Consider the following 18,614-nt stretch of genomic DNA (forward strand, 5'->3'; position numbering starts at 1 on the left):
GACAACACTTTTAATTATACTATTACATTAACATGATGTAGATATTGGCGGGCGGAAGTTCGTGCAGAATCTACTAGCAGATCTTCAGCAGATCAGCAAGGGTTTCCAGCTCCAAAGGGTGAACAAAAGTGAAAACTCCTTCTCCTTCTCCTTCTCCTCCTCCTTCTTCTCCTCCTTCTCCTTCTCCTCCTTCTTCTTCTCCTCCTCCTCCTCCTCCTCCTCCTCCTCCTCCTCCTTCTTCTTCTTCTTCTTCTTCTTCTTCTCCTCCCCCCCTCCTCCTCCTCCTCCTCCTCCTCCTCCTCCTCCTTCTTCTTCTTCTTCTCCTACCCCCTCCATATGCTCAGAAGAAGAAGACACTCAAAATCCTCTAGTACTCACCTCTGCCACCCTGTGGGTTGAGCTAAATCTCGGTGGCAAGCCAGCCAGGACACAATGCTGATGGGTCATATTCAGATCATCTGGGAACAGATAATAAAAAGTACCATCAACTGTGAAGATGGGCAAATGATTATATAGCTGGAGCTGAAGTCTCAATGAAATTAAGAGAAGAGCAGAGTAATGTAGGAGCAAAAATGCATCCATCAGAGTATCCATAGCAAAAGGAGTGGGCTGAAAGATTTATTTATTTTATTTATTTACAAAATTCATATACCCCTCCCCATTCAACATTTCAGAGCGGTGTACAAGATAAAGTAAAATAAAAACAGAATAAAACACTTTAAAATAGATTTTAAAAGTAGCAAAATGTACAGTGGTCATTAAGGAAAGGCTTCCTGGAATAATGACGATTTCAGGAGGCGCCGAAAGGATACTTTTAGCTTAAAGCTCTTCCTGCTGGTAGTTAAGCCTTAGAAAAGGCAGCAGGGAGTAGTGGTTAGAGTGTTGGAGTGGGAGTCGGGAGATCCAGGTTCTAGTCCCCACTCAGCCATGGAAACCCACTGGGTGGCTTTGAGCCAGTCCATGAATCTCAGCCTAACCTACCTTACAGGGTTGAGAATAAAATGGAGATGAGGAGGGTTCCTTGCAAGAGGAAAAAAAGTGGGTTGTAAATGTAATAATAAATAAAATGTTCAACCTTTCAGAATGAGGGGGGAAACGCACACACATACACACACCAGGAAACCACCAAACAACTGGCAATCAGAGCATGGCCATCAGAAGGCAAGATTTGGCCCGCACACATACAGTTCTGTGCCCGTTGTACATTTCCCCATATGCTCTTATGTTATAATAGCTACATGAAGCCTCCATGTTCCAAGACAGTGTACCTCAGAGTACCAGTTGGTGGGAAGGAGGACAGCAGGGACACTTACTGCCTTCATACCCTGCCTGGAAGCTTTTCAAAGGCATCTGACTGCCCACTGTTGGAAGCAGGATACTGGGCTAAGCAGAGCCTTGGTCTGATCCAACAGTCCTTCCTCTTGTTCAGAATAAGGGCAGCAAAAAATACCAGCCGCTGGAAAGTGTGAATCAGCCCTAACAGGGAATTGTTCTGTAAAAACCAGAAGTATGCAAAAAGGGGTCTGTGTGTGTATATGTGTGTGTGTGTGTGTGTGTGTGTGTGTGTGTGTGTGTGTGAGAGAGAGAGAGAGAGAGAGAGAGAGAGAGAGAGAGAGAACCCCACATGATTAATTAGCAAACAATTGAACAAGATGTAGCAGATTTACAAAACTTGCATGATCAAAGTTCAGCAACAACAAATAACTTTCAAGGGCTCATGGGCCTTAGCAAATAAAGATACAGAAAGTAAGTAGGTCAAATTTCAGAGGAAAATTAGCTGGAAGGAACTGTGAAGGAGCTACACCGTAGGTATGGAAGGTTTTTCCCATTTAACACTGGGATTCTCCAACCACAGCTCATCCACCCTAATGTGAGTTCCCAACTGCTTGTTAATGAAAAAATATTTTTAACGCTTCTTGAGGTACAATCGGCTCAGCCTCCGGCTCACGCCAACTTCCCCCACCACCACCAAAAAGTGAGGCCCGCGAATTCATCCTTAAGCCGCGTTTCAACCTCTAACCTTCAAGCCACATGATCTATACGAAACAGCTGTAGCAAAGTAAGTCCTCGCTCTTTGAACGGGCCTGGGGTGTATTTTGCTTCGATGTGTTTTGAAGTCACGGTAGGCAGAAAGAGGGACAATTGTAAATCTGCTTGCAAAATCGGGCCGTGTCCACCTCTTAACAATTGGACGGAGGGGGAGCAGATATTTCAATTGAATGCTAAGCCCGTGACAACCTGACTTATGCGTGCTGTAGGGCACAGCAGAGGGGTGCATCCCAGTCACGTCCACGTGCTGTGGATTTACTGCACGCCCCACCTCACCCACCCCAAAAGACGTTTTGCATCACCTACATTTGATGGAGTATTAGTAACTGCAGAGTTCAAGCCAAATCACTCTGCTGTCGAGTAGATTTTCATAAACTGAGCGAAAGAGTTTCCCTCTCACATAGGCAATGAAGATCAGGTTTCATTTATCGGGGGGGGGGTGGACTTCGATAAAAGCGGGGAAAGGGACAACATTTATTCCATTTAAGATTACAAAATCTATTTTGTAGATCTTATGGAAAGGGGTGATCATCCATGCTCAGTGCAAGCTGCACAGTTCCAGGTGTGATTTGATATTCACCTGGAAAAAAAATATATGAAGGCATGGGCTTAAGAAGCAGGTGTTGAACTAACCTTTAAAAATTCAACTTTAACACTTCCCCCCCCACACCCTCTCTCAGTGCAACAAAGAGTCTTATTATATTCCCTAGCGCCAGAGCACCAAAGACCTTAGGAATTCTTGGGGGGGGGGGGAGAAGAAGCAATAAAATACTAAAAATGCATGCACTCTTCCCCTTCTTTGAAAGAAGCGGGGCGGTTGTTCAGGTTGTCATAATACATCATTTCTGGCATTTACAATACAGAAATATTTGAGGAAGTAATGCCACTTCCAGAATTAGCAGAGTTTCTAGTGTTGAAACAGACACATCCTGAGTGTATGCATTTGACCAATTAATGCAATTTATATTGCTGGAGAGTGATGGAGAAATATTTCTTTTATGTGGAAAGAGTGCTATGGAAGCTATGCCAGTTACCTATTTCAAAGAAATGATTATTTACAGTTAAATTTCAAAATATCATTATCAGAACAATGGCTGCCGTGTGTGTGTGTGTGTGTGTGTGTGTGTGTGTGTGTGTGTCTGCGTGCAATTGGCTAAAGATGAGATGTGTGCTGTGAACATTATTTTATTTATTTATTTACAATATATCTATACCGCTCACCATTCAGAATTTTGGAGTGGCAAACAAATAAAATAATAATAAAAAAACAGAATAAAAATGCATTAAGGGAAGGCTTCCTGGAACAACAGTGTTTTCGGGAGATGCTGGAAGGAATACAAAGTTGGTGCCTGCCTGAACTCCAGAGGCAGGGAGTTCCACAGAATGGGGGCCACCATACTGAAGACTCTTCCCCTCAAAGACTCCAATCGGACGATAAGTGTATGTGGAACCACAGCTGAGCATGTCCTCAGATGACCTCAATGACCAGGCAGGTTGATAGGGGTGAAGGCATTCTCTCGGGTAACCTGGTCCCAAGTTGTTTAGGCTTTCTACACTAGTACGAGAACGATATTACTATATATTCCTTCTGACATTTTGTTAATGGCTAGCAAACGTAATATTTTAACTGTTTTATGCTACTTAAATATATGCACAGGCCTTACTTCCAATCCGCCCTATATGTGGTTTTGAAATTGTGCTATTGTTTACATGTATGCACAGGCTGTGTTTGCAATGTACTTTTCTTATTGATTTTTTTTTTTAGTTCTGCGTTGTCTCATTCATGTTTTTTATATGTATTGCTCCAGCTCATTGAAGAAGGCCTAAGAAAAAGCAAGAGGCCAAAACACGTCAGGCTCCAATAAATTCGTTTATAGCATCCTGAGACTATTCTATTTTTTTGTGTTCAACTTGCATAGCGGTCAGAGTTGGACACATCCTGACCGCCCCGTCTGAGTAAAGCCATGCCTGTTGGCATTCCTAGCTATAGCAATGCTATAGCTCCCTAACAGAGGGGTCTGTCCACTACATTGTCTGAGAGGAGCTGCCCCACGTGTAAAAGTTGTGCCTTGGCCTACTCAAATCCCCAGACTTCAAACCGTATCGACTGCAAAACGATGTGCTGGTTAGGGAAGCCTGCCCCTAGTGGCTGAAGATGGTACTGCAGGCTTCAATCACAAGGACACATTCAAATTAATTTGAATCATAGAAGAGTAGAGTTGGAAGGGGCCTACAAGGCCATCGAGTCCAACGCCCTGCTCATTGCAGGAATCTACCTTAAAGCATCCCTGACAGATGGTTGTCCAGCTGCCTCTTGAATGCCTCTAGTGTGGGAGAGGCCACGACCTCCTTAGGTCATGGGTTCCATTGTCATACTGCTCTAACAGTCAGGAAGTTTTTTCCTGATGTCCAGCCGGAATCTGGCTTCCTGTACCTTGAGCCCATTATTCTGTGTCCTGCACTTTGGGAAGATTGAGAAGAGATCCTGGCCCTCATCTGTGTGACAACCTTTCAAAGAGTGCTATCATGTCTCCCCTCAATCTTCTCTTCTCCAGACTAAACATGGCCAGTTCTTTCAGTCTCTCCTCATATGGCTTTGTTTCCAGTCCCCTGATCATCCTCGTTGCCCTCCTCTGAACACGCTCCAGCTTGTCTGCATCCTTCTTGAAGTGTGAAGACCAGAACTGAATGCAATACTCAAGATGAGGCCTAACGAGTGCCAAGTAGAGGGGAACCAGTACCTCACGTGGTTTGGAAGCTATACTGTTATTAATGCAGCCCAAGATAGCATTTGCTTTTTTTGCAGCTACATCACACTGTTGGCTCATATTCAGCTTGTGATCTACAACAATTCCAAGATCCTTCTCATTTGTAGTATTGCTGAGCCAACTGTGTATTTGGTTTCTTTTTCCTAAATTAACATTTATTTATTTTTTTAAAAAAACTAAATAACCCCAAGCTGAAAACTCCTAGGGTACCCTTAGTATTCATGCCTAGTTTCAGGTGTCTTTAGTTGGTGTGATGATGCTGATGAATGGATGAACACATATCCTCTTTTCTTATTATATATGAAATGTCCATGAATGTGGCATACCTGTTTTTATTGATAATCTCGATGTGGAACACAGAATCATTGCAGACCTTGTGAATGTCGAGGGAAGAAGATGAAGCAGACGTGTGCTGTTTTTACATTTTGGTAATAACTGTCCTCATTTTTATGAACTTCCCGGGGTGGGATGGGGGAGTGAAAGGAATGGAATGGGCACAATTCTTGTATTTGATTATTATCGATCCAATTTGGTACAAAACAAAACTCCTTTCTCCTTCGAAATTCAGACCTCTTCAAATTTTGCAATTTTTAAAGCAGGTTATAGTAGGGGAGGGAAGGAAAGGAACCTCTCGTGCAAGCACTGAGTCATTACTGACTCTTGGAGGGACGACAGCTTTCGCTGACATTTTCTTGGCAGGCCTTATAGCGGGGTGGTTTGCTATTGCCTTCCCCGTCCATTATTACCTTTCCCCCAGCTAACTGGGTACTCATTTTACCGACCTCGGGAGGATGGAAGGCTGAGTCGACCCGAGCCGGCTGCCTGAAACCAGCTTCTGCTGGGATCGAACTCAGGCCGTGGGGAGAGTTTCGGCTGCAGAAACTGCTGCTTTACCGCTCTGCGCAGTGCATGCAAAAAAATGTATATAGTAGGCAACAATGAATGTATTAGGAGAAATGGACAGAATGGTGCATGTGGATTTTGATGTGAACCTTAAAAGAAATAAAAATGTCAAATTTATAAACCAAACGGAAAATGTACACAACATTTGGGATGAACCAAATGTAAGATTGGAAAAATGGGGAAGTGAAATTGACAGATTGATAGAAACTGAGAGAAATTGAAATTGACAGACCCGTCCACCCCTACCTAGCATAAAGTAGCAGTCTCCCTGGTGAAGAGGTATAGCGACCCCTGGGGTCTCTATGTCCCAAGCTACTTTCAAAGCAACATGCCAGACAGCTGGGTCTCTGCCATGTGGAGCCTGTCCCTCGAGAATATCAACGCCAGGTTCTGGAAAAGAAAGAAAAAAAGACCTCAAAAGATCTGGAAACAACCTTATTTGCAAAAGTGTGTTGTTATTGTTATTGTTCTTTTTGTTAAGGTCAAATCACCATATCAGCTTTAAGGGGGACTTGTACATTGAATGAGAACACCTCCCCAGGGACATATCTATCTATTTAACACTTATATGATGCTTCATCTGGTAAAAAAAATCATCAAGGTGGTGTACAAGCATTGAAAACAACAAAACCTTGCAGCAATAAAAACAAGAATGTTAAAACATTATTATTATTATTATTATTATTATTATTATTATTATTATTATTTATATCCCGCCCACAGCGGCTTCACAAATTTAAAATATGTACATTTAAAACCTATAAATAGAAATATACAAAGTTAAAAATATATTAAATATATTCCAATATTAAAACATTTAAACATTTAAAACCACAGTTTAAAAGTCCATTAGCACAAACAGAGGTCCCAATTATTCGCCAAAGGCCTGCCGGAACAAAAAAGTCTTTGCCTGCCTCCTAAAACACATCAAGGAGGGAGCCAGTCTAGCTTCCCTGGGAAGAGAGTTCCAGAGCACTGGAGCAGCCACTGAGAAGGCCCTCTCCTGCGCTCCACCAGGCAAGCCTATGATGATGGTGGGACTGAGGGAAGGGCCTCCCCTGAAGATCTCAGAGGACAGACAGGTTTGTAAGGGAGAATACGATTTAATGTTGAAAAACGTTAAAACATTAAGGTCTGGGGAATGCCAGGGGTTATAGGATTTCTCTCTCCACCCTGTCTAAATATGAATGGGATTGCATCTTCAACAACTCAAAAATTAGACAGGGATCTTTCCCAACCCTACCTAAAAACGCGGAAGCTTGGACCTGAGACCTTTTCTATGCAAAATAAGTGATCCACCATTGATTTACGGCACAAGGTTTTTTATTACTTTGGAGCAGCTGATATTTTGAAAGCATGTAGCATCTTGCTTCCTATTGTTTCCAAAATAGCACAGTGGGAGCAATCAGATTCAATTGCCGGGGATAATTACAAGCCGCGTTATTTGCGAGCGGTGGAGATAGCAGCGTGAGCTCCATCTGAACTCTATGCTTAAGCAATAAAAAGGGGAGAAATATCAAACTGCAAAGAGAGACAGAGACAGAGAGTTCTTTTAATGAGCACATTCCAAAGGTGCTGGATTTATGAGAGAACCCCAGGAAGCATCAACTGTCAGATTGTAGTTCCATATTTTATTGAGACCATATTGTGAACAGGGTGCGGGTGCCAGCACAAATGGGGAAAGCAGAACAACTGGCAAAATTAACCCCAAAAAAAGTTGACCCACTTTCATACACTCTCCAGGTCGGGTTGCGTTCGAAGTGACGGCAAAGCAGCCGTACCTGCGGTGTTCAGAAAGTGCTTCCCCCATTCGGAAAGATCGAGTTACGATTCATAAGAAGACGAGAAGAAAATATGAAAGCAGTTAGTATCGATTCTGAGGGGGGCATTGCTTTTTAAACTGTTTGCAAGCGTTGCTTATCTTACTGGTTTCTTGGGTCAAAAAATGCAGAGCAATCATGAGTCCACTGAGAGGAAGACGTGACTCTGTGAATTAGGTACAAAGAAACAGAGTTGTTTTTTTTGGGGGGGGGGGTAGAAGTATAGTTGGGTCCCTTTTTTATTTTTCTTAAAATCAGCTGGGAAATTATTTTCATATTTTATGACTGACTTGTAAAGCCCCAATCTAAATAAACACTGCACTAGGGCTCACGTGATGGATGGCTTGAATGCAGAGAAGCCAGGAGGTCAGCGTTGGTCTGTCTGCATGCGTGAAATAATGAAAGTTATAAATCTTCCCTCCGTCACGTTTTTGGGGCTGAAAATTAATATAAGGATAACAAAATAGTGCAGAAAATACTGCACCAACACCTGTTTGCATGGGCAACAAAAGAACTAACTTGCTTGTCTAATTAGGACTTCTAAACTTCTCCTGTTGACCTTCAAAGCTTTTCACGGTCTAGCTCCTTCCTATCTCTCCTCTCTCATCTCACACTATTGCCCCGCTCGTGCTCTTCGCTCCTCTGATGCCATGTTTCTCACCTGCCCAAGGGTCTCTACTTCCCTTGCTCGGCTTCGTCCATTTTCTTCTGCTGCCCCTTACGCCTGGAACGCTCTTCCAGAACATTTGAGAACTACAAGTTCAACCGCAGCTTTTAAAGCTCAGCTAAAAACTTTTCTTTTTCCTAAAGCTTTTAAAACTTGATTTTGTACTGACTTTATACTGTTAGTTTTACCCTACCCTGTGCCTGTTTACCCTACCCTGTGCCTGTTTGCATTCTCTTCCCCTCCTTATTGTTTTATTATGATTTTATTATTATTATTATTATTATTATTATTATTATTTATTTATTTATTTATTTATATAGCACCATCAATGTACATGGTGCTGTACAGAGTAAAACAGTAAATAGCAAGACTCTGCCGCATAGGCTTACAATCTAATAAAATCATAGTAAAACAATAAGGAGGGGAAGAGAATGCAAACAGGCACAGGGTAGGGTAAGCAGGCACAGGGTAGGGTAGAACTAACAGTATAAAGTCTGCACAACATCAAGTTTTAAAAGCTTTAGGAAAAAGAAAAGTTTTTAGTTGAGCTTTAAAAGCTGCGATTGAACTTGTAGTTCTCAAATGTTCTGGAAGAGCGTTCCAGGCGTAAGGGGCAGCAGAAGAATGTAAGCCTAGGCGGCAGGGTCTTGCTATTTACTGTTTTACTCTGTACAGCACCATGTACATTGATGGTGCTATATAAATAAATAAATAAATTAATAATAATAATAATAATAATAATAATAATAATAATAATAATAATAATAGCAGCTATGCAGGGAACATTTGCTCATGAAAATCCCCTTTCGAATACCAACAAAACCAAAAATAAGTGGTTCATCAGGACAATCAAATGGTTATAGACTAACCGTATGCAATTTTATTGGTCTATTACCTTTGCATGTAGTAATAGCAATAATTTTGGAAGATAGTGTTTTTCATTTCATTTTAAAAGAACTTGCATTAAATATATATTTATTAATAGACCAGAAAAGGTGTACCTATATATCTATCTCGCATACACCTTTTTGGTCTTTTAACAGCGCAATCACATATGAATCCGCTTAGGAGTAAACCCCACTGAGTTCAATGGGGTTAACTCCCAGGTAAGTGTGAATAGGATTGCTGCTTAAGTTTTAATTTAATATCTAACCGATTGATCGATTTCAACACTGCTGTCCCCAACTCCTGCTACATTCCTTTTACAAGACATAGACATAGCAGAGGCCCCTAGAATTTGGCAGCCCTGGCAGTCGCCTGGTTTGCCTGCATGGCGAAGGCAGGGTTGCAGAAATGCTTTCAGCCCAGGGCCCAGATTTCATTTTCAAAGCAGCTCCCAAGGGGAGGATTGCAGTGGTCAGAGAGCCGAAGGCAAACAGGGCGGGGCCAGAATAAGATCCATGCTGGATCAGACCATGGGTCCATCTAGTCCAGCACTCTGCTCACACAGTGGAGAACCAGCCATCCACCAAGGATGAACAAGCAGGACATGGTGCAACAGCACCCTCCCACCCATGTTCCCCAGCAACTGGTGCACAGAGGCTTATTGCCTCAGATACTGGAGATAGCACACAACCATCAGGGCTAGTAGCCATTAATAGCCTTCGCCTCCAGGATTTTATATCCAACCCCCTTTTGAAGCCATCCAGATTGAAGGCAGCCATCTTGTGATAGTGAGTTCCATAATTTAACTATGCTCTGTGTGAAGAAATACTTCCTTTTATTTATCTTGGATCTCCCACCAATCAGTTTCATGAGATGACTCTGGGTTCTAGTATTTTGAGAGAGGAAGAAAAATGTCTCCCTGTCCACATTCTCCATACCATCAAACACCAACGTATTTTAGCTTTAAACTCTTACTGCCAGTAACTAAGCTGTAGGAGACATTTCAACCTTTTCGAATGCGAAGGGCGGGGTGGGGGGGGAGTGTACAAAAACCAGGGAATCAGCAAACGATTGGTGGTCAGGGAAAAGGGGGTGGGGTCAGAGGAAAGGGGAGGGGCATCTGTTGAGCCCTGGGAGAAGTGCTGCACCCATGTTGTAAGGTATTATCTCCTGGTCATTCCAGAGGTGGCATCTTGAAACGCATTATAACTCTCGGGAGGTGGGGAAAACTCACCAAAAAACAAGTTCCTTGCGGGCTTTACAAATTACTGTTAACTGACCTTGCATCTCTTAAGCAGCAAATACAAGGAAGCCACTGGCCAATTATCAATCCACGGGAACATTCCAATTGGTTTATAAAGTCATTAGCAACGGAGAAGCTGTCCGTGTTCCCCCCACCCAATCACAGCTGCGGTGGAAATTAAGCAGCAGTTGGCTCAGCTTAGCCAAGATTTTTTTCCCTTCTAATAATATATATGCAATAATAATAAATAGTAATAATAATGTATGTAGCGCAGGAGAAAGAAATACAAATTGTACGTTATGAAAGTCAGAAGTAATAGGGCATTCACAATCGGTCACCATTGCAGTCAATCACTGGTTTGTTAGCCTGTTAAACATTAACTTGTCAACTAACAGATCCAGTTGTTTATTACTCTAAGATTTACACACTTAAGTAAGACTTCGGGGGCAGCAGGCCAAGAACAATACTAGTCAAAGCATCCACCCAGAAGAAAACTCCTTGTTCCCACTGAAACAGACTATCCATGCCGTGAGTGTGTGTTTCTCTGGAAATCCCACGCAAAACAGAATTCCATAGTACCTATTCATACCTGTTCTATCAATTTCAGGGGAGAAGCCCCATGATCGGTTACAGAGCCACACACAATGCCCACCTTCAACCCCACCTGGTCACAACTTACTGGTGTGTGTGTGGAGGTGTTGGAAAACAGGGAATTCTGCTTCAATTAGACACGGTATATAATACACTGTGCCTAATTGAAGTGGAATCATCATCATCTTAATAATGTTATTATTCTTAACAATATTGCTATTCTACCACTTAATTTATTTCTGATGTTATTTAAAGTACTTTTATATCCTGTTCTTCAGCCAAAAAAGGCTCCCGGAATGGCTTACAATCAATCAAATAATAGTAATAATAATGAGGAGAAGGAGGAAGTGGCAGTAGAGAGAACAAGAGGAGACCAAAGCAAATATGAAGCCATGGAGCAGAAATGGTGGTGGCATTGGGTCGTCGACAGACGTAATGGCACTTATTGGTTCAAAACTAGCTCTTTGGCTTCAAGTCGCTAGTCATTAAGATATTAAGTGTACACAGTGATAAAAGAAGTACCGAAGGTACGCTTACTCCAGAAGAGAACCACTACCCCCTACAGAACTATGACGGAATATCATTTCGGGGGAAACAGCCTTATATTGCCGATGCTAGTGGTGGCAGGTGACTATTAAATTCACGGCTCTTGGTCCCAGTTCCCAAAAGATTTACAACCTTAAAAGCTATTAGCTTAGGCAGCCTAGTGAATTCTAGCTGCTATGAGAGTACATGAAATAGGAGGCAACTTCCAACGGTTAAGACTCAAGTTGTAAGGAACTACATAGATCAATGTCACCAGGTTTAATTGTATGCCCAAATGCAAACAGGAAGTTGAAGCAGCTGTTGCCGGGGTGGGTGGGGGGTGGGGAACTGGTGTGACGTGTTTTCAGCAGCGGGCAGCGCTGGTGTTAAGGATCAGGGTGACCCCAAAAAAGGTACACCTGCAGAAAGTTTGCTCTGAGAAGGCAATAACATTGGAGCTGGAGGAAATTTATTGTGGCAGCATTCCATCAATGGAGGAAGGGCTGTCACATTGTCCTAAAATGCCCTTGAAATATGATAGAAATCCTGGTACATGTGGCTTCTCACCTCCCAGCACTGCAGCCCATCAGTGGTCCATTCTATGTGGATCTCCAACATGGTGTCCACGGGCTCCAATGTGCCTGTCATGTGCCTCTTGGTGCCCCTCCAGACTTCCTATATTTATTTATTTTTATAAGATTTTTATTATTATTATTATTATTATTATTATTATTATTATTATTATTATTATTATTAAACTGGGAAGCTGGAATGCTGCAAGGCAAAGTGCTTCCCCCTCCAGCACAAACTTTATTGGGGTTCCAAAGACTTACTTTGTGTTTTGGAGATCAGATCCCACCTCTGCCTTGTATTAGGTTCTTGGGCCATGTGTTCTTAGAGCATCTGATGAAGTGGCTTGTATCCCACGAAAGCTCATGCTAATTTATTAAAACAACTGAACAACTTAAACATTTAAGTCTATATTTGTGCTACACTTAACCCTTGGATTTGTAAACAGAAGGCTAACATGGTTATACTATAATGTTCTTGGGTACGTTATTTGCCTTTTATCCTCATCATCTGGCTTTCTAGGAACTGACTGTTTTGTGCCTGGCCACAGAGCTATGGCCCTTCCCTTGCTGGTCTTCTTGCTTAAATACCACGTGATGAATCTTTTTCCTTTGGATAAGGCCAGGATTCTCTTTTCAACCATGCCTGAGGCCTAAAGCCTGGCTGGGTCCATGACCAGGGTTCTCTTTCCACCATGCCTGAGGCCTCACATCTAGCTGGGTCCATGACCAGGGTTTTCTTTTCAGCCATGACTGAGGCCTAAAGCCTAGCTAGGTCCATGACCAGGGTTCTCCTTTCAACCATGTCTGAGGCCTAAAGCCTAGCTGGGTCCATGACCAGGGTTCTTCTTTCAACCATGCCTGAGGCCTAAAGCCTAGCTGGGTCTGTGACCAGGCTACTCTTTTCAACCATGCCTGAGCCTTAAAGCCTAGCTGGGTCCATGACCAGGGTTCTCTTTTCAACCATGCCTGAGGCCTAAAGCCTAGCTGGGTCCATGACCAGGGTTCTTCTTTCAACCATGCCTGAGGCCTAAAGCCTAGCTGGGTCCATGACCAGGGTTCTCCTTTCAACCATGTCTGAGGCCTAAAGTCTAGCTGGGTCTGTGACCAGGCTTCTCTTTTCAGTCATGCCTGAGCCCTAAAGCCTGGCTGGGTCCATGACCAGGGTTCTCTTTTCAACCATGCCTGAGGCCTCACATCTAGCTGGGTCCATGACCACGCTTTTCTTTTCAACCATGCCTGAGGCCTCAAGTCCAGCTCAATCCATGGACATAACGTATTCATGACTCCCAACCAATGGGTGGCCCATTTCCCACCTCGTTGTGCTACCCTTTATACAGGCCATAGGGGTAGGCATGGATACCATGCCCCATTGGCACTGCCCTGGTTCTGCTGTTGAACCATCGTTTTGGATCAACATTAGCTCTGCCACTGGCATCCCAGAATCCCCACCCAGCACCCAAACAATTCCACCGGCTTTGCCCGCTGGCTTCATCCACCACCAATCTTCTGGCACTAGCCACAGCTTCTAGAAATATAGACTGAAAGAAAACCAAAGGCACTTACTTTCATTCTTCTAGAAGTAGTTCTATGGCTAAGCCTTCTTGAAAAAGATCACTTGATGAAAAGAAAGAAAGAAAGAAAGAAAGAAAGAAAAGAAAAGAAAAGAGAAACCTACATACAGTAGATGGAATGGCTCTTCTAACTTCTCACAATTGCTGTAACAGTCACAGAGAAAGGACACCACATTTATTGATACAAGGATCATTATGACATTCTATTCAATTGTGCTAATCGCCTCCGCTTAATCAACCTATTAGCAAGTAGCAACAGTTTTGAAAAGTTCCCTTGGATTTGCAAAATGAATGGGTTACCGCCACGTTCAGCCGAGCAGAGAAACACAAGGCGGCTATTGATCAAACTGTGCAGAGTAAATTGGGAAACAAAGACACTTTTGTAAAGGTTAAGACTATCATATAACCGTACACCAAGTACCTATTCTGCCAGGTGCGCTCCCCTGCTAGGGAGAGATCCTGAGATCCTGGAGCTCCCAATAAGGTCCAGACGAGCCGCAAAGATATCAGCGTTGCTCAGGAAGTACTCAGCACCCCGAAAAATGGCTTCCTGATTGAGCCAAAGTCACCTTTTCAAGTGCGTGAGTGGAGAAACCCTTCAACAAAGTGCGATCTCCTGTTACAGACCTCAGAAAGGATCGCCGTTTACATAGGCACTGAAGTTCCAGCTTATGCCATCATTAGGACAATATATAAACCATTCACTCCAGAAGTAGTCTTTTCTTCTTGAAGGAGTGCAACCGCATACACCCCCTATTTTCCCTCCCACGTTAACTCGGAGGGCAGGTCTCCACTAGTGCTCCTTATCGCCTCTCATTTATTTATTTATTTATTTATTTATTTATTACATTTATATCCCACCTTTTTTCCTCCAAGGAACCCAAGGCGGCGTACATAATCCTCCTCCTCTCCATGTTATCCTCCCAACAACCACTCTGTGAGGTAGGCTGGGCCGAGAGTCTGTGACTGGCCCAAAGTCACCCAGTGGGTTTCCGTGGCCGAGTGGGGACTAGAACCCAGATCTCCCGACTCCCAGTCCAACGCCTTAGCCACTACACCACACTGGCTCTCATTTCATCCCTATCCCCACCCCATTATCTCAGTACTGATGTTGGGATGAGGTGTATCCTGCACCAGCTCCATGCACTTCCGGCTGAGAGAGACAGCTCCCAAAGATCTCTCCCAATGCCCTCTTCCACTAGGGGGGCCACGTGAGTGGGAACTAACAGGGGTGGGAGGGAAGGGGGTACACCTGTATTGATGGAGCAGAGGAACATAGGGTGCAGGCTCATATCAAGCTGGGCTATGTGTCCATCTAACCCAGGAATAGGAACCTCAGAAACTGCCTTATACTGAGACAAACCACTGGTCCATCTAGTTCAGTGTCACCTGCACTGACTGGCAATGTTTTTCCAGGGTTTCAGGCAGGAGATTTCCCAGCCCAACTTGTGATGCTGGGGGTTGAACCTGGGACCTTCTGCATGGAAAGCAGAGGCTCTACCACTGGTAGAATGGGGAAGGAGTCTGTGGGGGGAGATGACTCCCAGCCCTCCGCCTATGGACACCACACAACCTGACGGAATTTGGTTCCTGCCTGAGCTGCTGTGACTGGGGACTCAGCTTTATTGCCCATTGGGGAAGACTCAGGTGCAACAAAGCTACCCTCACCAAAGTCCACCCAGGATGTTGGCTGGGGATGGCATTTCGTGTCCATTGGAGGGAGGGATGCAGGGCAGGCTGTGGCGAGTGGGCTCAGTCCTCTTTGCAGGAGCGAAGAGAACGTAGGTGGGTCAACTTTGCCCCACCTGGGCTTTCTCTAGCCAAGGAACTCACACATGCACTGAAGCTTCTCTGACGAAGGTGCCAGCTGGAGGATCTCCCTTCCATCCGGTGCCTCTGGTTGGAGAAGCTCTGAGTGCCCCACTCGCCCACCCAATGGAGAGGTACCTCATTTGTAGTGGAAAGCGTGATTATTGCTCCAGAAATGGGGACAGATTTAAGAAACTGTCTTCTGGTGAGGGTGCAGGCTTAAGAATTCCTGTCTCTGGAAGTCCCAGTTCAGAAGATACTGGCTCAGGGATGGGTGCTTGGCTGACTGACTCAGACCAAGGCAGGATATAAACTGCTTCCTTTTTATTTTTATTTAAAATCGGGATAGAAACTGTGCATCGCTTTCCTGTGAACAGGTCTGCCGAATTCCAAGGTGTGGCATCTGACAGGACCGTAACAGTTCAGCAGGTTGGGACACGAATCTATGCGATGCTGTGTCAACAAGGAAGATTTTCCTCCAGACAACGACCGCATATTCTGCGCAAAGCAAAGACAGTAGGAAAACCAGTGCGGGAACAAATTCATATTTAACAAACCACCCCGATAAGAAGAGATATCAGACCATAGTCACACAGAGAGAGAGAGAGAGAGTTTGAAAAGGACATTTTACTGCCCTGTAAATAGGTATCTGTGGGAACGTGGAGAGCAGAGATTTGATAGATTTTGTTTTCTTGGCTCCTGATCAGCGGGATAATTATAGCAACTTTTTCAATCCACTTAAAAGCGCTACAGATAAGGCCAGCTGCAGAAAATGTAGCTTGCCTCATTCTCTTTCACACACTCTTCCCCCCTCCCTCCCTCCGCCCCCAAACACAACCCTGATATCCAAAAAGTTAGAGAGGGACACATGAGCGCTCATACAGGGCAGGCGCGGTTTTGCTTACCACATGGCAAAGCAACGAACACGTCGCAAATCTAGGTTCAAAGGTTGGTCTTACAATGATCGCAAGTTGCCTTATAGTCAAACCTTTGGTTCATCCAGCCCAATATTGTTGACACTGACTAGCAGCAGTGGCCCTTCAGGGCATCAGGCAGAATTTTTGATTTGCCCTACCTGGAGAAGCCGGGAATTGAACCTGTGACCTTTTTAAAAAAAATTATTTATTTATTTAAGGATTTTTATGCCGCCATTCAGCCAAAAAAGGCTCTCACGGCGGCTTACAAAAGTATTTCTTGACAGTCCCTGCCCACAGGCTTACAATCTAAAAGACATGACACAAAAGGAAAGGGGATTGGGAGGGAGGAGGAGGAGGGGGGAAAGGAAAGCAAATTCAGGCACTACAATCTTAGTTGGAAAGTTCAGCAGTTACAGGAGGGAGGGGGCTCTCAGCTGGAGCTGGACCCAGGCACGACGGAGAGGTGCCTGGCTGCTGCTTCCTCCCTCACTGGTGGCCTCTCCAGAGACAGTTGACAGCAGGAGGGAGGGGGCTCTCAGCTGGAGCTGGACCCAGGCCCGGTGGAGAGGTGGCTGGCTGCTGCTTCCTCCCTCACTGGTGGCCTCTGCAGAGACAGTTGGCAGCAGGAGGGAGGGGGCTCTCAGCTGGAGCTGGACCCAGGCACGGTGGAGAGGTGCCTGGCTGCTGCTTCCTCCCTCACTGGTGGCCTCTGCAGAGACCGTTGGTAGCAGGAGGGAGGGGGCTCTCAGCTGGAGCTGGACCCAGGCACAATGGAGAGGTGCCTGGCTGCTGCTTCCTCCCTCACTGGTTGCATGCAAACCAGGTGTTCTACCACTGAGCTACACTCACAAAGGAAAGTTGGCCAGTACGGATCCTTCTATATCACACACAGCTAGAAGCACGGCAGTTCGGGGGGCTCAAGTGAGACCCAGTTTTTTATTTGCTCACACACACACACACACACACACACACACTTTACCCACCTTCGCGGCAATAACTGTACACAGCCACCGTTGACCTTTCAACTAAGTTTTCATCATGGTGCCAGCTCACAGCCATTTTCCCCATTCCGAAATACGGCTCCGGTTTCAGGAATGGCATTTGTTGTGGATCCATATAATTTAATAACGTCAGGTTGTAAGATGTTCTCTCTTTCAGATCGGTACAGTCATTCTTCGGGATATGAGAAGGGCTTTGATCTCGCAAAACGGACCCCATCTCGGTAATGGAAGAAGCATAATCCCGATGCCTATCGGCGGCAGCAGAATCTTCAGTTTCTTTTGTCTCGGCCAAATTCTGCTCTTGCAAAGCCTGGACAGTTTCTCTGTGCAAGTAGTCATTAAGTTTGATTAATGCCTTACAAGCCTTGGATATTTCAGAACGGGAATAATTTATTTCATAACCTTCCACAGGCCAGGGGACCGTAAATAACCTCGTGCTCAAATATTTGTAAGTACATCCTGGGTTTCCAATTAATATACGAGATACTGGGGTAACGAAATCTTTCCCTTTGATCCTTACAAGATCTTGGAAGAAACAACCGTGCTTTTGCAACGTCAAAAAAGCTTTTTGAACTTCTTTGTGGACCTCTTTGGGAATCTTCCCAGCATTTCTGAAGATGAGTTTGGAATATTTTGTCTTCCACTATAAAGAAAAGACAGGAAGACACACTGGAGTTATTTTAAACCCAGAACAGATGCATACTTGAAGTCCATATTTAAGTTATTCACCAGATAAATAAAGGTAGGATACAGGTGATGATAAAGGGAGGAAACAGGTGGTGATGTTTGGCTTTTAAAATATTACAGGCTAACAGTCGTTTGACACCTGGGACACCTGTCCCTCTTCTTCCCCACCCCAGCAATTGGCTGATTTAATGGAATATAATCATATGTTCCTAAACATTCAGAAAGCTCAGGATGAACACATGTTACCAAAAGTTGATGGACAGGGCAGATTTTGAGTGGTAGTTGGATCTCAGAACAGGCCTTGGGATGGGAGAAGTTGATTCCTGCCTATGGAAAGGTGGATAAACCATACTGGGTAAGCTTCAGACACTGAGTTTCAACTGGTAGGTCCTGACCTACAACTGGTTCATGACCTAACCTAGGATGGGTTTCACCAGGCCTGACACCACAATTTATCTTCTTTTTAAATGCTTTTTCTAAGAGAAGGAGAAAGAAAAAGAAGGGGGAAGTGGTTTGGGAATAAATGTGATAATAGGAGGGAGAAAACTTAGGGGATGGGGAGAGAAAGAAGATAAAAGAAAAGAGAATACTGAAGGGAGAACCAAA

At 44.2% G+C, this 18,614-nt stretch overlaps 1 protein-coding gene across 3 annotated transcripts in view; it reads right to left on the reverse strand.

The window, feature by feature from the left end:
* FTO (FTO alpha-ketoglutarate dependent dioxygenase) overlaps positions 1–18,614 on the reverse strand; it is a 277,406-nt gene that overhangs the window by 207,598 nt on the left and 51,194 nt on the right. For all 3 annotated transcript variants that reach the window (XM_063141167.1, XM_063141168.1, XM_063141169.1), the window contains exons 3-5: positions 17,304–17,964; positions 5,967–6,110; positions 379–458 (exon numbers count right to left, since the gene is read on the reverse strand). In XM_063141167.1, coding sequence (XP_062997237.1) covers positions 379–458; positions 5,967–6,110; positions 17,304–17,964 — 885 coding nt within the window. The remainder of the gene's footprint in view (positions 1–378; positions 459–5,966; positions 6,111–17,303; positions 17,965–18,614) is intronic.

The sequence above is a fragment of the Elgaria multicarinata genome, chromosome 14 (genome assembly GCF_023053635.1).
Source record: "Elgaria multicarinata webbii isolate HBS135686 ecotype San Diego chromosome 14, rElgMul1.1.pri, whole genome shotgun sequence".
NCBI lineage: Eukaryota > Metazoa > Chordata > Lepidosauria > Squamata > Anguidae > Elgaria > Elgaria multicarinata.